At 40.1% G+C, this 18151-nt stretch overlaps 2 protein-coding genes across 10 annotated transcripts in view; both read right to left on the bottom strand.

The window, feature by feature from the left end:
- Positions 1–13656, bottom strand: part of hook3 (hook microtubule-tethering protein 3) — a 31703-nt gene extending 18047 nt beyond the window's left edge. For 3 of the 4 annotated variants that reach the window (XM_010787963.1, XM_010787966.1, XM_010787965.1), the window contains exons 1-5: positions 13473–13655; positions 7788–7873; positions 7408–7480; positions 7189–7239; positions 6882–7014 (exon numbers count right to left, since the gene is read on the bottom strand). In XM_010787963.1, the coding sequence (XP_010786265.1) occupies positions 6882–7014; positions 7189–7239; positions 7408–7480; positions 7788–7873; positions 13473–13529 (400 nt within the window). In that variant the 5' untranslated portion in view covers positions 13530–13655. Of the gene's footprint in view, positions 1–6881; positions 7015–7188; positions 7240–7407; positions 7481–7787; positions 7874–13472 lie in introns of all 4 variants that reach the window. The other variant, XM_010787964.1, reaches the window with a different exon arrangement.
- Positions 13657–14970: 1314 nt separating this feature from the next.
- rnf170 (ring finger protein 170) overlaps positions 14971–18151 on the bottom strand; it is a 6059-nt gene continuing 2878 nt past the window's right edge. For all 6 annotated transcript variants that reach the window (XM_010787958.1, XM_010787961.1, XM_010787960.1 and 3 more), the window contains exons 5-7: positions 16908–16981; positions 16433–16564; positions 14971–16120 (exon numbers count right to left, since the gene is read on the bottom strand). In XM_010787958.1, the coding sequence (XP_010786260.1) occupies positions 15851–16120; positions 16433–16564; positions 16908–16981 (476 nt within the window). In that variant the 3' untranslated portion in view covers positions 14971–15850. The remainder of the gene's footprint in view (positions 16121–16432; positions 16565–16907; positions 16982–18151) is intronic.

Below are 18151 nucleotides of genomic sequence, written 5' to 3'. Positions count from 1 at the left end.
TAAAGCGTGTATCTGCAGCAGCGGGTTGTAGCAGCAATGTTTGCAGTGAAGGACAGTTTGTTATCTAGGATCACACCCAGATTCCTTGCAGTCTGAGTCGGGGAAACAACAGAGGTGCCGATGTTGATTGTTAGGTCAAGAGTGGGACAATCTTTTCCCGGAAGGAAAAGCAGTTCAGTCTTGTCAAGGTTGAGCTTGAGGTGATGAGCAGACATCCACCGAGAGATGTCTGCTAGGCAAGCAGAGATGCGTGCGACGACCTGGGTCTCTGAGCGGGGAAAGGACAGAATTAATTGGGTGTCGTCAGCGTAGCAGTGGTATGAAAAACCATGCGGGCTAATGACAGATCCGAGGGAGTTTGTGTACAAGGAGAAGAGGAGGGGACCAAGAACAGAGCCCTGAGGGACCCCTGTAGTTAATTGACAAGGGTCGGACTCGGACCCTCTCCAAGTAACCCTGTAGGTGCGGTCTTTGAGGTATGAGGTGAGGAGGGAAAGTGCTGTGCCTGAAACTCCAAGTTCTTGGAGAGTGCGAAGGAGGATCTGATGGTTCACCGTGTCGAATGCAGCAGACAGGTCCAGAAGGATGATGACAGAGGAGAGGGAGGCTGCTTTAGCAGTGTGCAGTCACATTATCTCAGTGATGATGAGAAACAGGGAAAGAGCATTTGGTTCAGAGGCAAGTATACATTGCAAATTCGAGCCAATCCAAGAAGATATTTACAAATGTCTCCCCTTGAAAGTTCAGATGGGGATAGGCAGAAAAGGTCTGGGGCCTCATTTATAAACGGTGCGTATGCTCAAAATATGTCGTACGCCAGTTTCTAAGCAATGTTTGCAATTTATAAAAAACTAACTTGACGGGAAAACTCTGACCCATGCGTACGCACAAAAACGGGAGAGACGAGAAACTGCGGCACCGTTGGCAGAAGGAAGAATGGAGAGAAATATGTGAAAGTAATACCATAAATNAACTTTAAACTTGGGATGCGGAATTTTCAGTAGTAATGGGGATTAGCAAAATAACTTGCGATTGTTTTGGCCAGATCGTCTTTTTGGATTTATGCTAGTGGAATTTCAGGAAAGAGGGCTCAGGTTTAGGGGTGAAGACATTTCATTTTTCATTTTGCACAGCTGGGCTTAGAAAGAGAGCTTTGGGGCATCTTGGAGAGTCAGCGGTTAAAAGAATCAAAACCATGAACGAACCAATGTTTACCATTTCTAAATTGTGTTCCATGTCATTAACCTATGCCCTCATTGTTTCCTTTCACTTCCAATTTGCAGAATAATGCATTATGGCCATTCAAAATAATATACATAATAATAATAAAGCAAGGGAGCTTTCAAGAGAAAAATAAAAAATGTTGCCCTCGAGACAATCAACATAAGAATTTGATGGGCAATCAAATAACAAATGTTTTCAAACCAAGATCGAAAAGAGTTGGGAAAGCCAAATGTGGCGGCTAAAGAGTTTTAGTGTAGGGATTGGGTGCCCCATTACGTGAGCTTGGAAAAGTTCACTTCCATACTAAGGCTTGAGTATTCACCCGAAGCAGGAGAAATGTAAATGGCATCAGCAGAGGCCCAGCATATCCTGACTTGCTGGCACCTTATAATATATTTTGCTTACACTTCTATTGCCCCGCGGCATGGTAACATAAGCTTTTGTGACCATTTTTTAGCTATCCAACCGGCCCAACAGAGATCTTAACGCGGGCCCAGGGTGACATCAATCGAAAATTCATACTTTGGGTTTTATTGTTGTGCCCGCTTTGAAGGCCCCAAACGGACAGGCATCTACACTATTTTTTAAAACCACGAAGCCGTCAGACCACCACGGATCTTGACAGAATCTTTGGCCAACACTCTCGCTCCGCCTCTGAGCAAACTGGGGTGAGCATTACATTACATTGCATTTAGCTGACGGGCTTTTTTTTCATCCAAAGCCCGACTTACAATTAAGGTGCGTATCGACAACAAAATAACAAACTTGAAGAAACAGAATCATATAAAGTAATATCAGGTTTCATAGAGGGGTAAAAAATGTCAGAGTGCGCTACTCACTGACTTTAGATTAAGCCAGTCCTTTATTAGTATATTAAGCTGCTTTGCTTATAGTTCTTATCGCTCGAACTGGGAGTCGAAGGAGATGAGTTTTCAGTCTGGGCCCCGGAAGAGTGTGTCATGCTATCTGCTGTTCCTGAGTCAATGGGCGAGCTCATTCCACCATTTGGAGGGCTCAGGATAGCAAACCCACGTGTTTTTGCTGATGGCGAACTTGGCGTCCCCCTTCGCGATCAATGGGTGCAGCGGAGCTGTTTGGGGCCTTGAGCGGAGTGCACGCGTGCATTGGGGTGCTACAGTTTAACCATGTTTTTTTTTTTTTTTTTTTTTTTTCTCCTGGATGTAGGAAGGGGCAGCATCCATTCGCCCAGCATGGTAGGCAAGTACCAGTGCTCTTGAAGTGGATTCTAAGCAGTTACTCGTGTGCTCAGGTGTATTATATAATGGTATGCCGTTGTTTTATGTTTGTTTTAGTGTGAGTTTAATGGTTGGTGTAAGCCAGTTTCGAGCAGATGCATTTTGTGGTATGTTCTGCTTGTGTTTTTTTCTGGGTTGTGTTGTTTTAGGACCAAGCCAGGAGGGGGAGTTTCCAGTTGAGTCTACGCATGAGATGGGGACGGAGTGTGTGTGTATGTGCTGTCTTTCTGTTGTCATGTCCTCCTGTGTGGAGTTACTCCTGATTGTGAAAAGTGACTCTCTTGCAGCCAGCGGTGTTGTAGTCAGCTGATTTTGCATGTGGTATTTGTGTTACAGTTTGTTACTAGGTGTCTTATCACCCCAGTCCTTCTGTTTGTGTGGTGTAATTCTGAGCTGTCCCGTAAGTGTATTAGATCCCATAATATGTGGTGTCAATCGCGGAAGAAAAGCAGTCAGTCTTGTCATATGTGTGTTTGTATGTGTGTGTTATGCAGTATCCACGTTTGTATGTCAGTAGACAGCATGTATGTATTGCTTTGTGTACTTTCTTGTTTTTTGGTCTCTGAGCGGGGAAAGGACCAGAATTGTGTGTTGTCTCTGTTGTATACCTTGTTGTATGAATATAATATACCCTATGTCGTTGTTATTATATGTACAGTATTCTTGTATGTTCAGTTTGTGTACAAGGAGAAGAGGAGGGGACCCAAGAACAGAGCCCTGAGGGACCCCTGTAGTTAATTGACAAGGGTCGGACTCGGACCCTCTCCAAGTAACCCTGTAGGTGCGGTCTTTGAGGTATGAGGTGATGAGGGAAAGTGCAGAGCCTGAGCAATGCCTAAAGGAGCTCTAGGCTGCTTTCTGTTCACAGTTAATCTACATACTTTCAATTGACTTCTTTGAATATAGCCATCCATTTTAGAGATTCTTTTTTTTGGAAAGATTGGGTTAGATGTTAAAAGTCAGGAATGCATTTCCACCAATAATACTAGTATTGTTCAAGTTTTAGCACAGATATTAAGTCATATTTTGATGAATGCAACATGCTTTCAATTAGAGTTGAACCAAATTAAGAATAAATTCCCCTGTGATGCTTTGACACTCGTTTTTGTTCATGTAAACATTTTGGCATTTGCCTGCCGTGGAAAAATATGAGTTAATTTACTTTCTGCCCTTTTATACCATACTGTATGTAATCATGGGTAAATCATGACAACACTGGATTCATGTCTAAACAAAAATAAGCATTATTTGCAGCCCTTAATTATTTGCTTATGATTGAATTCTCTATTTTCTAATTTCTTTGATTTAAAAAATAAATCACTTAAGACGCAATGAAAGTACAAAAGAAACAACACACATTCTCAAAGCTCTAACATTAGATCTGTTTTTTTTTACCACTTTTGCAGTCAATCAATCAAATTCCTCTCAAAACCAATATATTCGGTTTCACTCCTCCAAACCCCACATTAGCAACAATGAAGATGTACCTATAACTGAGATGTATTGGGGGATTGAAATCCCTGTTAATGGCAGATCCATTATAGACATCATCCCCCACCATCCTCTGTATATGTTGCTTCTCCTTAACACCTACCTTTAGGCAGCCACTGTTCTCCAACCCCCCTCCTAATGACAGTAGTGCTGGGCGTGCTCATATTGACCCTGTCATTAACATATCCTCTTCTCTGTGTGGCCTGAACTCTACATCAGGCTGTGTGTGGGATAAAAGAATAGTGAGCATGCAGCAGACACAATAAAGCATCAATAGATTGTCTATATAGTGGTTCCAAATAGCAGCATTAGCACGGAGCGCTCACTGGCAGCAGCACAAGACAGAAGCCTGTCAATGGCAGACAGCCCAATGGCTCTCTATTGATTCTTGTTGGGAGCAGCAGGGCTTCCTCTCTTTGTTAGGGCTTCTATGGTTTGCAGTCGGAAAAATGACAAAAATCAGAAAGAAAGAATACAACTTTGACTGTTGTGTACAGTAAGATGGGATATCGTAACAATGGGGCATGGTGTATGGAGTACAACTCATTGATATGACACACATTGTGCAGCTACACTGGAATACATTTCTTGTACAGTTAAATGAGTGTTTTCAGAATGGATTTCTTTTTGGCTTCCGGCTTCATCTTAAGAGTTGTTTCTTTATGACCATTATCAGTCTTTGTTTTTAAAATATATAGGATACAGAACTGCGGCTGATTATTTGATGGCCAGGAAATTAATCAGCCACTTTTCTAATAACTACTTAATGGTTTTATGTCAACATTGATTCGTTACAGTACATTTGTGCACTGCTTTCTCTTATGTGAGAGTAAAGTAGATACTTTTATTTTTTAAACAGTGTCAGACAGGAAAGCAATCTGAAGGCATTTTAAGCCAATTCTCACTACTTTTGACATTCTAAAACAAAACAATAAAAAAAAAAATCTAATTATAAGTTATTACTAATTTAAAAACCAAAACAAATCTTTCTCTGATCTCTAAAATTAGCTAATAGCTGATCATACGTATGAATAAGAAAGGAAGTAAATGAAGGGAAATGTGGTCTAACTATTTGTTACTACTACATACTTAACCAATAAGCCATTTACTATTATAGAGACGATGTAAGAATGAACAAAGACGAGACCGAGTGTTTCATATTCACCCATTTCACATGGCCTAATAAATACAGCCCCATGGTTCATTTTGTGTGTGTGTGTGTGTGGGTGTGTGTGTGTGAAAAATGTGAGAGTAGCTAGATGATACTGTACAGTAGCTTTAAAGCCTGATCTCTCAGTCTTCACTGTCCCATAGCTGGAGGGGGGCTGTCTGAACAATAGATGGGGGTTGAAATAGCAGTGAAACGTGTGTTAGAGAGAGAGAGTGTGTTAGAGAGAGAGAGAGAGAGAGAGAGAGTGTGTGTGTGTGTGTCTGCTCGGGGAGATGGAGGGGTTGTCTAACCTCAGTTTTTGTTGTTGCAGAAAACTACACATCTGAGAGCTTTAGTTTGGTTTAAAAACAGAGAGATGATTTGGATGGAACTTATTTATACTACAAACCTATTTGCTGCACAACACATGCATACACACATTTGTACAGTACTATACTTGTGAGCACCTTGCTATACTTAACAGTAGCGGGCCATGTATTTCACACCTAGGCCTTCAGTAGTGTCCTACCTGAATAAATCCAACTCTTAATACCATCATTATGACGTCACGGCCATAGAAACCATTCATATTATACAGAAACACAGTATAACAGGGTGTTGCATCACAGACGGGTATCTAATGTAGCAAAATGAATGCCATTACTAAAGGAAGAAACCCAAATAACATAATGCATAAGTGTCTTTTCACTGCAGCCACACACATCATCTCTGGCAGAAATGCATCAAAATGTACTAAACAAAATTACAAGAAAATATAATCTTTTTAAATTAAAGTCATTATAGCCTATACTCACCAATACGTTTTATTATCTCTACACCAAATCCCTCCTCCTTTCTCTCCTCAAGAAGAGTTCAGTTACTCTGTTGTACAGATGATAAGTCCTGTTCTATCACCATGGAAGCTAATGTTGAAGTCCAGTCTGTCCATCGATAGCCTACTGCTATATTTAACCATATATCGAGCTCGATCGTCGATTTCCAATGATTTAATGTAATTGTTTGCCTGTCTGGCCATTGTAATCGGGCTCTTTGAAGATCCAAAAATCCACGGTTTTCTTACATTTCTGATCGGATTGGCAAAAACTTCAGAATTTACATCGACCGCTATTCAAATGATAGCTTTGTTCACCCGCAAAAGTGGACGGAGCCGTACTTTTTGCCCGGAAGTGACGCATGTGTTACTCTCATCTATGCCGGCTCATGCGGGACCTGGCAGATGCTGTCTAAAATGCTGTGGTGATGAAACGCAAGGATTATTAGATCAAGGATTATTTCTGAAGCAGTATGGAGCTCAAAGGCTTTATCTCTTGCCGGTTATACCACAAGGTGAGTTCCTTTTTATTTCCTGCTTCTTCACACACATGCTCTCTCAGTACAGGTTAACTCTGAGTGTTAGCGATGCTAATGTAAACACCGACCATATTACGTCCAGAACAGTCGGGCATTGTTTCTGATAGCAACGTTTCTGATAGTGCTGTGGGTCAGCATTGCTGATATGACGTCATATCGGACGCAAATCTGGATCAGCTCCGTTGTACCCCCGTTTTTAGAGATTTGGGTACGGAGGAAAAGAGCGAGGGTTTTATTTTCTGACGCTGCGTGAGTTCCCTGACACACCGGGGACACATCTTTATGTATACAAAACATCAAAAAGAGCATTTTGCATGATAGGTCCCCTTTAATACAAAGGGACATTAGAGAACATTGTTTTCAGATACCACAGTATATATGATGGGCACCTTGTTTCTGTTCACAGTTGACAGCACAGCCCAGGATGAGCTGCAGCATCCTCCCAAGCTCTGCCGAGTCAGAGTGTTCTCCAATCAGGTTCACATCTGGGAGCGTGAAGTCGTTAATGTGCTGGCCAAGGATCTATACGAACACAAAAGCTGTTTTAATAACCAAAATAAATCATAATATGCATAATAGAGAAGATTATATAGTTTCGGCAGTTATAATATTTCGCTTCTAGCAACACATCTGCTAACATAATGGGGATGCTTGCCATTGATCAAATCAAAAATAAATACAACTGGCTCTGCTTACCTCCTGGTTAAATTCGAGGATTCCTTTCAGAACTTTCTTTAGATTACTTATCTGAAAAAAGAGATAATTTATGTAGGATATTAGAAAGACAAATGCAACTTACACAAGCTTGATTGAAACATAACATACATTGCAAATTAGAAAAAATATAACAAAAAGACAGTTCTCACCAAACCTAAACCTTGCACAAAAACCAATGAAACCAAGGCTTATGCTTACTTTTAACCTCCAGTTGTCCCCAACCTCTGGCTTGACTCTACTAAGCCAAGCGTCGTTGAAATATACTGCATCTCTGGAAATGAAGACAAACAATAGAATAGGAGTTAGATGTGTAAAGTAGTTTTATCTTTAAGGAGTCTTCAGAACTTGTAAGTTTAGGAAATGGAATGATAAAAAAGCTGACAGTGAAGGAGACCTACTGAATGTTTTTATATTTGTTTACATATTAGCGAATTAGGTTCACATTTAATTTGGTGTATAATTGTGTCATATAATTGAACATGAATGGGGGAAAATGTAAATAAACAATGTGAAATAAGATGAAAGAAAAGGAAGTTTCATAAAAACTTATACAACCGTATTTATCCACAAAAACTTACATTTTCTGTAGCACTTGGGCCATGACGACACCGCCCGTCAGTTCTTCTACTGTCTTGCAAGAAGCCTCCACTCCAAATGTCTGGATCTACACAACAAACACACAAACAAGTTGAGTGCGGGGTGCAGGAACAAATTATATATATGTCATATGCAAAAACATTAAATGATTAATTTATCAAATGCAACATTTTGCCTGACAAAGCTACATCAATTGGATTGTAATGGTATCCCTGAAGACATGAGTAAATACAGTCACAAGTAGGAAGCTCACACTTTCTGCTTATCTTCATTGCTCAGTTTTGTCTTGCGTCATTATTTCTTTGCGGTTTTCTTTCTAACTTGACGTGTCATTATTCTCTTTTCATCCTCCATATTCTTCTCTACAGCGTTTCCTCTATGATGAAAGTCTGTTGCCCAGACATAAGGGAATGTTTTTCAGTCTACAGGCCAAAAGTCCACATGACAAAGTTGGGGAAATTGAGACCAGGAATGTTGGAATTCCAGGAGGAGACATATGTAGAGGTTGAAATTCACTTTTCTTTACGTTGCTTAAGGGGGGAGAGCACTCAACAAAAGATTCAGCCAAATAGTATGAGGGAGAGTGGGGGACACAGGTATAATTATTTAGGAAGCATGTATTCACTAACTGGGTTGAAATGAGTCGAGCTTAAGCTGGTATTTATTATATTGACATTGTTCAACGCTTTTTAAATATTTCTAACATAACCCTAATTGAAAGTTGTTGTGACTAAGTGTTGGGTTGGCAATGATATTTGGATGTGCTGCTCGGTGTTGTCTCCACTGCTATTAAATTACTGACTCTAGAACAAATCTTAAAATAACCAAGTCATAACAACACCTTCTCCGACTACTGTGTCACCGTCATGTCAGTATCTCTTATAAACATATTGAAAAGGAGAGGTGAATTCACTTTGCTTGATCCAATGCTCTACATTAGCTTCCATAGGTCTGGGACATGGCGCAACACTTTGTTAGGCCACAGAAAACTAGCCAAGAGCCTAATTATCATTGTTGGCAGAGACAGAGGTCAGTAAACAGGAAGACACTTGACACTGTACAGTTAAGGACACATCTCACATTACATGAAGGCAACATGAGCCTAACATCCACACAATCACTTGATCAATTCACATAACCAAAATGTTTGATATTGCTGTTGGACATCAAATCTAATACCATTTTTTTATTGTGGATTCCTGAATCTTGTATACCTTTATTAAAACATATTTCAATAGCAAAAAAAACATTCCAAATATACAAATGTAAAATTGATTCACTTCTAATCTTCAATAAGTAACTTTCAATCAAAGCTTCCTACATTGTTGCGGAGTGACTGTGTGTATGACAACATTCAGATGACTGAATTGTCAAGCAGATGACATCTGACCCAAAATATCTACATTATTATTCATATTCCTACTAATCTTTTTTTTCCAGTTAGCTATGATTTTTCTTAGTCAATCTATAGGGAGCTAGTAGCTAAAGCCAAACACTGGCCAAGAGCCAACACATAACAATACCCCTGATTACATAACACCGCTCACAAGTGAGAGACTGAGAAAACCTTATCCGCTCCAATAACCCTTCAAAATGTTAACTACCACATCAAATGTATGCAATGAAGAAAACCTCCTGTCCTGTGACGTTTCATTATTTTGAAGAGAGGGTTACATGCTGCCTTCCTGTGTTTATATCCAGTGTTTAATACATATTAGAATGGATCTAGCCGTGATGAAACTGTTACAAATGTTGACTCAAATCGGCATTTCGGACTGGTCAGAAGCGCTATAATTAACATGTAAGCATAAGTCTGCAACACCGAATTACAGATTACACAGGGTGGGACACTGCAACTACACACAATATGTCTCTCCCAGAGTGGCATAGTACTTCAAGCGTCATGGTAGAAATGGTGGTAGAAAACTTGTTAGTGGCTCTCAACCGCAGCAACATTTGGTCTGCCTCATTTCCCTTAGCAGGAAAGAGGTGGAAGGAAAGAAAATAAGATCAATCAAAAACACACAGACAACCCACAGTCCCAACATGGCATCATCACAACAGCTCTCTAAAAGCTGTTATTAAGCCAAACTGAGGACAAAATAAATCGATGGCCCTTGATATGGAACATGCCTGGTGTGTGATGTCAATTTGGACTACCAACAGCTATTTTTTGCTGGTGCCGAATAGATCAGATCAGTCCTCTTTAATCTAACCAACTACTTGAGGTCAACACATCCAAATCTGTGTGATATTGTACACTGGCTGAACAACGGTATTTTGTCCCCTTTTAGCAGGGCTCTGTTGCTTTTGTTCCCAAGCAGAAATAGGTTCTCATGGCCACATGAGCTCCACATGCTTGACTGCATGTTCGGTCAACAAACCTGTGGTATACATACCACTGGATTACAAAGCCTTTAAACAGAACGTATGCCCCTGTGATTTCTCTCGAACAGCCACAGTGGAGCAGCGCTGATGAGTTGCTTTATGCTGTGTGGGACAATGTATGGCAATGGCTATGTGGAAGAAGCCCCTGTTTTCTAGCCCCGTTTCAATTATGGCACGTTTATGAATTGTGCTTTTTGAGGTTTGTTATTTGTGTCACTCTTGATGCCTTGAATGGTGATCAGGAATCAGATGTATGTAGACATGGCCAGGTAACAGGTAACTGGCTAAAGAGTCAACCTAGCTGAAATTCCCACCGCTAAATTAGGGTTGGAAGATTTTGAAATGAACATGATTATGGAAGCAAGAATGTTTTTTTTTAATTTCTATCTCAAGTGTAGATAAAAACAACACAATGTTAAACTTTTTAAATGACATGAGTCTTTTATAAAACATTTGATGGCTAAATACGGCTACCCATTAAAATGATTTGGTAAAAACAGTGCCATGACTCATGTCAAACTATATTCTTCTGTACAAAGTGAAGTCCTTGTGCTAAACCTCCAGGCTAAAGGTCATTGTCCTGTGTCCCACAGTGTAATGTGATTCGGCTATCAACACTAATTTAATTTGAGAACACTTTACAGAAAGCTCTGGGCTACCCATGTCCAGTATATCATCGTGATCACCTCTCAATCAGCTTATAATGATTATATGAATAGCAAAAGCACTTACTGTAAAGGGGAAGTAGGGCCAACCACCATTACTACATCGATTGGACTCATATTTTCTGTATTCTCTCTTAATTATTATGGATGCTCAAATAGGGCTGCTCATGTCATCTCTTAAAGATGTTTTGCTAGAAGCTCCAGGGCTTGAATATTTCTTAAAAGTTTTAATCCAACTGAACCAGAAGCTGTTAATGTTGGTCACTGAAACGGCATACCACTGGTTAAGCAGCACATGCATACTTGTTGTGTACTGGATGGTTATCACAGAACAACTTGGTATTTTATCTGCTAAGTATTGTTGGTCCTCAGACCTAAGACTACGTGTGGAGCTGCAATGTAATGATTGAATCCAATGAATCTGGAAACAAAGCATCATGTGATCTGAGGAATTTTCAGGTTCTAGTTCAGCAACATTTGCTCATTTTCCATGGCCATGCCAGATTACATTCAGTCTGCTTTGATCACATCATCCATAGCAATCTGCAAAGAGCCCAATGGAGTTCAGCATAAATGAGCTCAAGGAGCCTCGTTCACAATGGGAATAGTGCACTATATCTCTATTGCAAAATGACAATTTGTAAAACCAACTGTCAGGAAATGCTTCATGTAAAATAAAAATGTACTTCCCATGATAATACACACACATTAAGTAATGTAATATCAAGTATTTTGTGGCAGCTGATCACACAAAGATCCACTGAATAGAAAATAAATACTGGTAACCATGATTATTTTTCTTTCTGAAATTCGTAATGGTTACATTTTTATAAGCCACAGAACTCGAGCAATAAAAATAACAATCACATCCTTGAAAATATTGGCTTGATTACACAGACATGCACAGAGTTCCGAAAAGGAAACCCACACCTACCAGTTTGTGGAAAGACTTACGAAAGGTGTACTTTACCATGTGTTTATAACTCAAATGACAGGATCATGCCGCTAGGGCCATGCTAAGAGCTTTGCTCAATTGAAATGAATAAAATATGGAATAAAATGCTATTCAAGTGGAAGAAAAGGGAAACTTTTAAATTGTTTGTCAAGTGACTGCAACGTCACGAGACATTATTTGATCACTTGCATTTCATTATCTTCTTAGACATATTATACAACATCCAAGACTGAGCAACCAGATGAAAATTAACATTGGCTGACTGCAGACAAATTCAAAAGTCACATCAAAGGTTCATTGGCAGCCATTGGGATGACATATGGTTATATTTGTGGTTGTATAGTTGTGCCTAAATATATTACAATACATGGCTCTGCATTTGTCAGTATGACCCCCTTTTGCATTGACCTCAAGCAGTAACAGTTACCTAGACATCACCAGGGCTATTTTGTAGGGCGGTACTGTAGTCTCATGCATTTTAGTGACAATCCGTCACACGCAATGCTGTGACTTCACAATTAACAGGTATATGGGAAATGTTTGCCAGCCACACCATTACTAGGAACATGAAGAAAGAACTATTTGAGTTGTTGAATACATAAGCCAAGCTATGACAACAAGAGCAGGATGCGACAGTGAAGTACATAAATGTCACATCAAACACAGAGGCTAAAAGTCTACCTCTCAGGGAATCAACAAATGGATTTAAAGTGTGATTACATTACACGTCAGGAAGCACATGACTATGCAGGAGGAGGGTAGCTTGCTTGTACTTGCTGCCCTACCAAAACCAGCACCACATAATGTTTTCAGCCAACACAACTGACATCTATGTAATGTGTAGAGCAATGCATTCACACTTCTGTTTACATATCCTAGTAACTCATGTCAGTTACCCTTATTGTTGCATATTCATTGAATATAAGCCTATATCACAGTTAGGACATTTCTGGGTTTATCTCACTCTTCTTCTGTTCTGTGATCTCTACTGAGAAGAACAGTGACTGTCTGTATCTGCTTGGATATCATGTTCACATCAGCATTTCTTTGACCCTCTTTTTTGGTGGTGCTCAAAGCATACAACAATGTAAACATGCTAATATTTGTAGCATGTGAACACTCATTCAGATGTTTTTTTTCTCCAGTTAGTAGCTTCCATGTCTGGGAATCTAGTCTGTATTTTACATTTCTGATCGGTAACAATAGGGAAGAGTAAGCGCCCACAATGAAACATTGGTCAACAATGAAAGGAATTCAGCCTCAGAGCAGACACCGAGCTAAAGCGTTGTATGCTCAATAATAAAGCTTTGAATCAAGGCCATCGTTTATAACGTCTGATCCGACCATTACAACATACGATGGGGCGTTAGTAAAGTTGAGCTAGCTAAATACCAAAGAGCTAGAACCAAAATTACAGTCTTGGTTAATGGTTTCCTGGCGGCTAGCAAGTAACACATCAGCAGCTAAAGCAGCAAACAGCTGGCCTGCATACGTAACCAACGTGAGCCCGTGTCATTTTCCTCTAGCCTGCTAATGTTTCCCCCGCTAGCTTATAGAGCTAGCAGTAGCCTCGAATGCTACCTACTAGCATCGCCGGGGAGCTGGAGAACTGACAGTCAGTGACATTAAACCCACAAACTTCATATTAGTCCACCTACCCATGTCAAGAGGCTTTCACAGAGCTCCATTCGATCCAAGGACCCCGATGTGGTCATGGTTACCTAACGTGAACCGACTTTGTGTGGTAAACAGAGCCTGAAGTTAAACAGTCGGCTTCATGTACTCCCGATGTCTCTCTCGCATTCGGCTGTCTCTCAAACCGTCGGCCAATAGTCGGGTGCGCTGCTTCGCCTCTCCGGCGTCTGCCAGAGGAGGGCTGGGTGGGCGGAGTCTGGAGTGCTAATAAAGGACCAATCAACAGAAAAACATTTACGCGAAAGACACATACAATGTGAAGTAGGTATACAAAATATATGATATGACATACATCCACAGAGCAAAAAGAAGCCTTCATAATAGAAGTCTCAATTTTGGATACAAATGCCTTGGGCCCACTTCAGTAACGATTTCAGTGTATTGTGCTTCACTTTTGCAAATATAAACAAACACAAAGAAATTGCCATTAGGACAATTTATGGGGACCAAGACCCTCAGGGGCTCGGGGGACCCTCAGCACAAGCAGAGAAAAAAGGTATTAGCAAGGGCTATGTGGGCACACACAACATTTAAACATGTTAGGATTCATCTGTTAAAAGATCATTTTAATATTTGTCAAGGGAAACAAATCCTTGATCCTTGACTAATCCTTGATTAATGTACCGAAATAGATAATCTGTTTAGGGTGTCAGTTTAAATGAGATGAGAAGTCTAATCCTGACATCATATATACAAAATCTATTTTCTTGTGTACTTGGAATATGTCGGAGGTCGCTAGGGTTAAAAAAATTGTAGAAATATAATTTGGGAAATTGTGATGCAGATTACACCACAGCACCAACTCTTGAAGCAGTGTGCTATGTGTTCCCACCATGGTAAGACTCTCCTAACTGGTTCTCAGCTTGAACATTCACAACACACGCTGCTGTCATGTGTTAGTTTGACATAGACAAAAGGGTGGAGGTTGCTCCAACACCCCAGAGACAAACTGGAGGAGACACTAATCAGCAAGGACAGTGAAAAGGAATGACACAGCTTGGCATGGGCCACACCTTACAACGTGGCATTCCAAGAGGGAAGTCATGGCTTTGTTTGCTGTTATCTGAATCTGTCAAACAAACTGAATGGATCATACTGTCAACTGTTGATCCTTGATATGAGCCACTCTCAGCCGAATCTTCTTCTACTATTCTTGAACATGAAGGCCAGCGCTTGCTCAGAAAGTAGAGCCCTAAGAAAGCAAATGCAGCAAAGAAGCAGAAAATAAATGTCTACAAATGCAAGACATTATGTACTATTCATTTTTCTGCATGCATGGCAAATAATCTTTAGCCTATCCTCAAATGTCAAAAATGTTGATAACCAGTAATGCATCTTTACTGGGAATCAACATAAATCCATCCCACCCATATAGTCAAGGATGAAATGATACTTCCCTTAAAAACACAGTGTAAGATACTCACAATAATTCGAATTGAATCAATAGTGTACACATGTCAATTTCATTTTTAAATATTGATTTTTTTAATTGACCAACGGGTAAGCAAACATTAATTGTGTTATTTGAGAAGCTTTGTTCACTCACTGAGCCGGATTAGGATCCTGTACAGAAGACAAACGTCCAAACTCAATATTATCTCCAAGTGTCAAGGGAAGTCAACATTCATATAAATCCATGAGCTTACATTCAATGACCTTTAATTTCTCTTTGATTCTTTTGGAAAAATTGAAGTTGTCCTATGCATGGTCAGTTGGCTCAGATTCAGGTTCCATTTTCATCAATAAATGTAAACAGTTGGAAGTAACATGATCCAGTGATTTTCACACATGCATGTAAATCTGTTATTCGAATGAATATGCATAGTAGTCACAGATGACTTAATTAAGTGCATGAACAGTTTCATTGACAGAGTAGCTTGTAATAGCCACAGTATGGTTTAAAAACGCTAGATCTGCTCACAGACGACCTTCTGGACGCTGACGACCAACTTTAAAATGCAATATAATCAAGACACTGCCATTAATACAGTAATTAAAGATCACATTAAGTTACACAATTGTTTCCATAATTACAATGTACAATTATCTGAAACAACTTGTTGTAATGCCTTCATTCATTCCCTTTAATTGATGTTTTTTCGCCTTGATGTCATTAGATCTATCAACCATACTGTAGAATTATATATACAGAGCCAATATCCAGAGTTCCTTGTTTGTCAATCCCTCTCCAGTTAGGAAGTCACATCCCAGGCTTCAAAGCAAACCTCTCTGAGAGAACCAGCATTTCTTTTTGAACTGCTCTCCTTTTATTCAGTCAATACATGTCCCGTAGTTGCTGCGTTCGCTCTTCCCGCACCAAGCACAGGCGTCTTTTGAGCACCTAACCATACAGTCTCTGTGTAACCACCTCCCTGTACATGATAGAGATGTACACAAAGAGAAGTAGGATCACAAAGAAGTCGTCCATGAATCCCAGCAGACCGAAAAGCGCCTCGGGGATGATGTCGAGCGGCGATGCCAGGTAGGTGAGCGCTCCCACTAGGCAGAGAATAATTCGAATTCTAAACATCCAGAAGAGGCCACCCATAGAGAACATCTCCCTAAATGCGTGGCGGAGCAGGGTGGGCACATCGCGCAGCCTGTCCATGTACTGAGAAGAAAAGAGGAGAGAAAATATTGAAAGAAGTTCTAAATATGGTGAAACACATGGTGTGCAGGGAATTTATAAGAAATGTGTTGTTGTTTTTTAATATTGAGAAGAATAGTGACTGCTTTTGAAATATTAATACAATTCAAAACACCACTAGCATCTTGAAATGTACTATTTCAAGAACTGTTGGCTATCAAGCATTGCTTTACTTTGCATTTAGCTGACACCTTTGGTTTAAAGCAACTTAAAATATGCATGCTTAGCTAACCAGTAACTACTGCAGCCTAAATATGTATCTGGCTGTATACTCACAGATCTTGGCTGGCCTGAGAACCTGCGGTTGTAATCGTTAAGGTCTCTTAATATCAGCTGAGGTTCTGCCTCGCCATCCTGGACCCTCTGAGGAGCGGCGTTCTCATGAAATAGTGGAAAAAGCAGCGTTACCTAGGAAAGAGGAAATGTTTAACATACAAATATCGATGCCAAAAGAGGAAATGTGTGGTGCACACTTACATTGATAAAACGATTTAAACAATTAGAAACAATTTGAACAATTAGAAAGAATAACTCGTAATTGTGAAAATAACCAACAGAAAACAATTGTACTGAAAATGTTAAGTATTTCAGATTAAGCGACAAACATGTGTCCAGACAGATAATCATTTAGCATGTATCATAACGGGCGCAAGCAATCCTTACAGCTACCCGTATGTCTGGCAGTTCAAACATGGGCATATAAAAAGCTGAGGTTAAAAGTTATACGTCCAGAATGTATTACAAGTCTCACCATTTGCCTGCAGATGGGACAGTGAATGGCACCCAGCCATGTGCCATACCTCCAGTAGGCTATAATGCAGGAGCCTGTAAAAGGGAAAAGACAACACTTTGACAACATGGTCACACTGCATGCATGCTAATAAAATAGGTCACATCTATTTTAAAGCATATATTTCTCAATTATGCTTTCATCGTTTTAAAATGTCTACTTCTGAGCTAAGAACATATAATTAAAGGTCCCATGTCATGCTTTTCCGGTTATTACCTAGACCCTCCAGAAAAACGCGATTCTGCGATCGCAGAATTTACCGCATAATCAGCAAAATGGCGCAGATTTTTAAAAGGCCGCATATTTATCAAAAAGCCGCATAATCCCCGCATTTTTCCACACAAAGTTGAGAAAAAAAAAAGTTAACTCGTATTGACGAATGTAAACACTGTATAGAGTGAACGTGTGGAGCTCACACGATAGAGAACACACCAAGATGAAAAAATCTAATCCATCTCATTTACCGACGAACATTTCTACTAAAGACCGGGCAAAAAGTGGGGGGAAACTATTCTGCACCCCGTGCAACTGTGTGTTGGAGCATAAGAGAAAATCGACGGTGACGACCCACTTTGATTCATTCAAACATGAACAAGAAAGCGGACAAGAAAGCCAAACAACGCACGTTCACCGAGGCATCAACCTCCAAAACCCTTTCGAGGGCTACAAGAAACGAGGTGAGTAGCCTACAAGATTGAAGCTGGTCAGATAACGAACGAGTAAATGAAAACAGAATGAGGCGGAGAAGTGTGTGTGTGGGGGGCGGGGGTGTGTGTGTGTGTGTGTGTGAGATTGAAATAGCCCAATTGCTTTTACAATAAATAAACATTGAATTTGTTTAATTGAATAGTAAAGGGGTTTAACGTTAGTGGCAGGTTGTGTGTGAGAGAGAATAAATAAGACAGCTCAATATTTAAAAAAATTGTTATTCTTTTTCCCCGCATATTTAGCATATTTCGCAACTTTCCGCATATTTCGCAATTCCACCGGATAAAATCACATAAAAACCCTGCATGTTTAATCGCATAATCAAGGATTTTTGCCCGCGTTTTTCTGGAGGGTCTAATTACCCGTCCCCTTGTGTGTTATGAAGGTTTTTATGCATGTAAACGGTCTGCAGAGTCACAAACCCTCAAAGTACACCCTGTAGCGAGTAAAACTCTAACACAGAAAAGACCTGTCTATGCTGCCCCAGAACGCCTCGT

This window comes from Notothenia coriiceps, unplaced genomic scaffold (assembly GCF_000735185.1).
Source record: "Notothenia coriiceps isolate Sejong01 unplaced genomic scaffold, NC01 NC01_scaffold00031493, whole genome shotgun sequence".
In the NCBI taxonomy this organism is placed as follows: domain Eukaryota; kingdom Metazoa; phylum Chordata; class Actinopteri; order Perciformes; family Nototheniidae; genus Notothenia; species Notothenia coriiceps.
Note: the sequence above shows the minus strand (reverse complement) of the source record. Positions and strands in the feature narration are given on the sequence as shown.